Source organism: Lycorma delicatula, chromosome 2 (assembly GCF_047948215.1).
Source record: "Lycorma delicatula isolate Av1 chromosome 2, ASM4794821v1, whole genome shotgun sequence".
In the NCBI taxonomy this organism is placed as follows: Eukaryota; Metazoa; Arthropoda; class Insecta; order Hemiptera; family Fulgoridae; genus Lycorma; species Lycorma delicatula.
In genome coordinates this window covers 70,654,218-70,661,721 of record NC_134456.1, presented here as the reverse complement: position 1 = coordinate 70,661,721, position 7,504 = coordinate 70,654,218, and the positions used below count along the sequence as shown (strand labels likewise).

The window sequence follows — 7,504 nt, the reverse complement described above, 5'->3', positions numbered from 1 at the left end:
TTCTTATCCAGAAATTCAGTCACTCGTAGAATAGAAGCAATGTCTGAGAATATCAGAGAGAGAAGTTTTGCAAGCAACAGATATTAGTGCTACACTATGAACACATCATGAAAGTTGTTCTAGAAATTGTCAATTCTATTTGTTCCAGACTGCTTCAGAGCAGATCACCCTGATTCTAGACTAAGAAGATAGATAATAAATAATCTCAATGATTCCATAAAACAAACCATTTTATTTTTTTTAAAAATCTCTGTTTATTGAAGTATACAAAATTGTTCATTTTTTGAACATTTATAATGTAAGCAAACTAATTTATCAACTTTAAAGTCCCATTAGGACAGTAGCAGCAGATACTGGAGTTTGAGTTGGAGCACAAGCTTGGCGGACACTCATTTCCCAAGTATCAAGTAACTGAGATACTGAGAATCTACCAGGAAGTTTACGCACTCTAGATTCAAGTGCCGATTGTACAGCAGCTAAGAATCTAGTGGCAGAGTATTCATGAGGTGATAAATGACACCTTGGAGGACTTGAAGGGTAATCTTCTGGTACAGATAATGATACAGGTGGCACACAAGGTAAATGCCGATCATCTAACCAACATAACAGCTGTACACTACGAGAACCAGCCTGCTGAGTCGGATCCAAACTAACCTGTAAATAAAAAAAAATTTCAGTCATTTACAAGTTGCATATACTGAAAAAATTGTACTTTTTAATTACATGTACCTTGGTATTACATAAACCTCATTAAGAAAATTTTCTATACTATTAGTTAATGATAAAATAACTTATCAGTATAAATTCTCACTTGATGCAGTAAAAAGAAAAACCCCTATACAAAACAGTTTTTCAAACTAAGTCTGCAAATCCACGTCTTTTGTATCAACCACGTCTTTTGTATCAATACACCCTTGATACCAAATTTTGTTGTTGAGAGCACATACTAATAATTCTTGATTATTTACTAAGGTTGCTTCCTCAAAAATATTATGTGAGGCACATTGCTAAGAGCACAATTAAATGATAAACATACAGAAGAGAAAATTAATCATCCCAAATATATCCCAGTATAATTTGGGATTAATTTTCTCTTCTTTGCAGCATTATTATGCAACAGTATTATGGCAGCATATCTCATGGTTGTAGCATTATTTTGCTATGCAGCAAAATAATGCTGTAACCATACATTTAGTAGTTGTAATTTTATATTGAAGTGTGTGAATAAAAGTAGAACTTATTAAAAACTAAGAAATACAAGAAAATAGTGAAATCTGGAAAAATATTCACAATATGATTTGCTCATAAATAATTCTCTTAGAATTAGGTTAGGATTATTCTTTATAAAAACCTTGAATCTTTGATCCAAACGAGCTATCTCTCCTTGAAGAACTTCAGGGATATCATCTGGAGCTTCTTCTAATTTCTTCTTTTTAACCAATGGAGGTAACATCCTACAAAAATGAGTAAATACAAAACAAATACATTTTAATATTACAAAATCTTTTCTTCTTTTAAACTCTGATAAAAATATCTAAAAGTTCATATGAAAAAATGTGATTAACCCTTAGCGGGCGAGATGTTCTTTCAATCATTTTGATGTGGGAATTCCTAATACAATGTGACTGGGAACAGTTTTATTTGTTATCAGATGACTTCAAGGACCATGCATATGTAACAAGATCCGTGACTTATTTTTTTTTTGTTTGTCGCTCTTTTTTAAGTAATTTGTTTACACAATGTTCCTTTCACAACTTCATTTTCAGCTTGTTTCATTTGAATTAAAACAAAATCTTGAGACAAAATTCAGAAGGAAATGAATAAAAATATTTATATTATTATAATAAAACCATATTATATTATTCCCTGCCTAGGTGTGCACGCACTACTTCTTCAAAATTACTATTGTGATTATCATCAATGTTAATATAACATAACATTATATATATGTAACATAACCAAAATATCACCTATGGTTTGCAAATTCTAGTGCACTCAGTGAGACTTGTGCAATTTTCACGTAAACTTTGTCTCGTGAGATAATTAAACGTGTTTCTTACCCAGATTACTGGCAGAATTCAGCAAAAACATAAGTTTTATGTTGTTTTTATGCATGAATACATGTTTTAAGTTACTTTAAATAGTTTTTGCATGAACCTTTTTTTTGAAAATGTCTTCTACCCACAGCATAAAACATCACCGCCCATGAAGGGTTAATAATGATTTTGGATAATTTTTACTTGAATAATTACATACTGATTTTTAAATATTACATTTTAAGAATTAGCATAAGAAACTATTTCGACTGCCCAATTTTTCTTTATGTTATTGGTATATTAGTGGTCACGGTCACTAATAACTGTAATACATTAGCTCAGCCATACTGTTCTAGTTTTATTTTTACCTTTTCTAGACATCTCACTACTATAAAAGATTAATGATTCAAGTTGGAATTTTTCTTATAAGAAAAATAATACTCTTAAATATTCTGTAATAAAACAATTTTTTTACATTTCTCATAGAGGCAATTGAATATATCGGATACAAGTTTTTCTACAATTTGAGGTAGAATAAAAATTTCTAAAACTAATGTATATTATAAAAAGCCAAATTACATAAATAGTATTATATATAATATGAGGTCAACTGCATTCACATATGTCAAATAATTTGCACCCTTTGTTTAATACCTCTGTGGGTTTAAATTTTTCTAAATATTAGTTGTTCACGGTTTCATACAATTAAATAAAAGTCTTGACTTCATTTATAATATAAATTGTTTTTATTACAATCTTGAACTTATAAATTATATATTATATTCATAGCAAACACAAGTTGAGTCTCTGGATGAAGGAACTAGACTGAACTATTCTAGTGCCGAACCAGCTTTTATATCATGAATGGAGCAGAGAGCTACCAGGATCTGTGTGAGCCGAACGGAGCCAAGGTGAGCTGTCAGGAGCTGTGTGCAACAGTCCAAAGGACTTTTAAAAATTAAAGTCCTTTAAATAAAATTGAAATACCCTGTGACTTAACACACATATATGCTAAGAAATGCATTAATAACAGGAGTATTATAACAGGTGGATTAAAATGTATTTTCATTTGATTGAACATTGTTCATTACATGAACAATAGATATTACTTTCAGGCTTACTGCTATCTAAATTAGAATCATTAATTTTGTCCGTGTGAACGAGTGTATTATGTTTTTTAGAACAAATAACTTTGTTGATTAACATTCAATAATAGAATGGCCTTTATTTAAACAAATTAAAAGGCTATATATATATATATATATATATATATATATATTATTACATGATAATATTGTTGTAAATGATGGTTTGACTTACAAAACAAACATTGCTTAGAATTAAAACTGAATTATTTCCTTTATATTGCTTATTAGGATTTAAAATAAAGCATTTGGTTGAATTATTATAGTGCTGTCCTTTGGTTTTGTTATCTGTTTTGAATGCATTAAGATTTTCAAGAAATTGTTGTCTCGAATTAAGAAATTTGATAAAATCTTTTAAATTATGCAAAATCATTAAAAAGATTGATGAAAGCTATGGCTTCATCCTTAACTTAATTAAGGCAGATTCCTTAACTTAATTTTCAAGGTGTGATTATCACCTTGTGAAGGATCAAATTGATCCTTCAATCAATTCAATTGCTTGATTTTACTGTGTTTTGGATGTAAATCATCAAAACACAGTAATAAGAAGACACATTTATAAGGTGAAAATGTGCCAGAAATGTAACAATAAACCTGTCCTCAGTTCAGATAATATACAGACAGAAATAAATTCAATCTACAAACTGAATAATTAACCAGTTTATGTAACTTACTTTATATCAGAACCAAAGAGAGCATCTAAACATGGTCCAAATGTCCGCTGTAAAGTATGATTTATTAAAGGACTTTGCAAATGGCTGCTGAGAGCTTCAAGTAAAGGATGTTGTTCTCGTAATGTAGGAGCTGTTGGGCCAGTTTCACTCTGTTAAAAAGGAAAACAAAAATAAATAGTTAACCTAGATGAAAGATTCTAGTTTATGCTATGTAAATGAAACCGTTGTTCATATAGTGTAATCAACTAAACATAGTTTAGTTGATTAGTTCAATTAAACATAGTTGAGTCTCTGGATGAAGGAACTAGACTGAACTATTCTAGTGCCGAACCAGCTTTTATATCTGAACTATTCTTAGATAGTCGTTTATGTAAGTCTTAGATATTTTTCTTAGATATTTTTCTTTTCTTAGATATTTAGTTTATGTAAGTAAAAATAAATATATTGATTTTTTTTGATTTCACTTAACTTTTTGACTTGCCCTTGTAGAAACACGTTAATTCTAGTTCCCAAACTCAATTTATTCAGTATAAATCAGTATAATCAATGAGCTGAAATCATTATTTCTATTTGTACTAATATAAATGCTAGAGAAAATTTGTTAAAAGGATCAAATGAATGGCTTCTGCCTATTAAAACTAGTGTAAACCAAACAGTAAACTAACTTAATAAAATAATGATACATAAAATATACACATTCTCACAAGCAAGTATTCTTTGAAAACAAAAAATGTAATTTTTATAGTTCTATTTTACCATCTATAATTAAGTAAATAATCTTTTTTTATTCACAACTACTGTAGATATCAATACAGGTTTTTAAAGACTATTAACCAGGACAACATTTCATTGTACAGCTCTTTATTTAAATAATTTTTTATAAGCTTTTAATACAATCAAAACTATAACCTCAACAATTCGATTATTAGAATGTACTTAATATCTACTTAATTAGAAAGTACATAATAAATTATAACTGAATAAGTTGCTTTATGACAGCTTCCCTGTTTTAAAGTGATTAAGAATGGAAGTGTAATAATTTTTCATTAAAAAAAATTTTCTGTTCTGTACACAGACTTCGAAAGTCTGTGTACAGAACTGTGGCTTTTTACCACTTGCTTGATAATTTTTATTACAATTATATGACATTGATTCATGTAGAATCTCAATCTATAGCTCTAAACATAATTCATGAAATGTAACAACAGAAACATCTTTTTTACATGAATTCCTATTTACATTAGAACAAGAGTCAATTACTTTATTCAAAATAAAGGATGATATGCAAAATGCTGATTTTAGCTGGCATATAAACAACCTTATATGCTGCTATGATAGGCTGATATAAGCCTATCATGCAGGTATATATAACAGCACGTTCAAGAAGGTAAATGACCTTCATATATAAAATTTATCTTCTACTTTCTAAAATACACCTTATAGTAGTTGACAGTGATAAGTTAAAAAAAAATTGGAATTTCAATGAAGGTCAATTTTTAGTGAATCATTGTCGCCCAATTCTTTAACTCGTTTCCTGTTGGTTATTCTTGCTACCTAATCCTTTTGACAATTTTATTCTGCGATAAATCTATTTTTTAACATTCTTAAAGCACAATCTTTTTCAATTATCAAAAATAAACAAACCAAAAAAATCATTTTTAAAAAATAATACATATACTTAATATGTAACTAATATGTTAAGTTATAAAATTACTGTAAATTTTTTTTTTTAGCAATAAGCAAATTAATCTACAACAGTATTATGAGGGTAAGCCAAAAAGTAAAGAGAAATTTTGATTTCCTCCCAATCACATGTATGGCAGCAATGATTATTCTGCTATAACTCATACCCTCTATCAGCTGTTCATTGAAAGTAGTGTTTCATTGTTAGCTATTTGTGACTGTATTTAAAAGACTGTTTAAAATGAGTGCTCTTTTGTCTGATTGCACTAAGGAAGAAATGCGAGCAGTGATGCATTTCCTCGGTTTAAAAGGGGTGAAACCAGCGGAGATTATTCATCAAATGCAGCAGCAATATGAAGAGAGTTGTTGAGTGGAAGCAAGATCTACAAATGGATTGATCACTTTAAAAATTTTAGGATTTCTCTCTGTGATGAATAGCAGCATGATAGGCCACAAGACTAACAACAATATTGAAGTGGTTAAATGATTCTCAGTAATCGACAAATTACAGTTGAAGACATTGTAAGTGAGTTGAATATAAGTCAAGGCTCAGCATTTTCAATCATCCATGATTCTTCAAATTTTCAAAAAGTCTGTGCTTGCTGGGTTCCATTTCAATTGACCAACATCCATAAAAAAGAATTGTTTGAAAATTTTCCAGAAGTTTTGAAATGCTACGAAGATGAAGGAGACTAATTTCTTAAAGTGAATAATAATCGCTGATGAGACACGGATCCATCAATTTGAACCCAAGAGTAAGCGACAAAGTTTAGTGTATAAACATCCTACATCACCTACAGCAAAAAAGTTCAAAACTCTGATGTCTGCAGGAAAGGTGATTATAAAGATATTCTGGGATGTGGAAGATTCATTTTTGGTTTACTACACGACCTAAAAGTCAATCAGTAAACAGTCAACAGTGACAACTACTACGAGCTACTCTGTTTCTGAAGCAAAAAATCAGATCCAAAAGACATGGAAAACTTTCTGAAGGCGTGATTTTGCTTCAGGATAACACTTTACCTCTATTTACAAAAACACCATATAGCCCTCCCCATATAGACCACCCTCCATATAGCCCTGACCTGGCTCCAAGTGATTTTCAACTTTTTGGCCCATTAAAAAAAGATTTGCAAGGGAATCATTATTGATCTAAGAAGAGGCCATAGAAGTGGTGAAAAATTTTCTGCACACCAGCCCGAAAACTTTCTTCCAGGAAGAAATTTAAAAAAATGGACTAAGTGCATAGAAGTAGGAGGGGATTAAATAGAAAAATAATGCATGTATCGTTTATGTAAGTAAAAATAAATATATTGATTTTTTTTGATTTCACTTAACTTTTTGACTTGCCCTTGTAGAAACACGTTAATTCTAGTTCTCAAACTCAATTTATTCAGTATAAAATATCTATTTATTTGAATAATTTCATACACAAAAAAAATTACAAACATAAGATAAAAAATTATAACTTAACAAAAACAAATAAAGAATAATATATTTAAAACTATGTAATGTATATTGAAGTAGTTCGTCAACATACTGACCATTGCATTAATAAAATTTAATATTATATGAAATATAAACCACCAAAACACAGTAATTATATCTAATTCAGTAGGCTGATTCACTCCTTTAAATCCTGATGCGTATAAAAGAAACTATGCGACATTAATATTTAGAAACCACAAACTAGTACATTTTTACAAAAATTATATATATATTTCAAATTTAAATTTTAAATTATCAATAAACAATTTTTGCCTTGTTTGGCACAATTGATAACCCATGAGCATATTATTCATTAAAACTGTTTACGTAGTTTCCTTGAGTTTTTTTAAGAGGTGACAATGTGAAACCATTTCTCAAAAGATGTGCTGTTCATCTCGTTATGATAATCTCATGTAGATTTAGATTCAAAAATACAAAGAACACCACTGACTAGCCTGGTATCACTGCTGAGTGTAAT

General features: G+C 29.4%; 1 protein-coding gene across 3 annotated transcripts in view; it reads right to left on the bottom strand.

The window, feature by feature from the left end:
• Nucleotides 1-229: 229 nt before the first annotated feature.
• Nucleotides 230-7,504, bottom strand: part of MED15 (mediator complex subunit 15) — a 68,817-nt gene continuing 61,542 nt past the window's right edge. For all 3 annotated transcript variants that reach the window (XM_075355534.1, XM_075355535.1, XM_075355537.1), the window contains 3 exons: nt 3,856-4,004; nt 1,352-1,454; nt 230-654 (listed from right to left, as the gene is read on the bottom strand). In XM_075355534.1, coding sequence (XP_075211649.1) covers nt 322-654; nt 1,352-1,454; nt 3,856-4,004 — 585 coding nt within the window. In that variant the 3' untranslated portion in view covers nt 230-321. The remainder of the gene's footprint in view (nt 655-1,351; nt 1,455-3,855; nt 4,005-7,504) is intronic.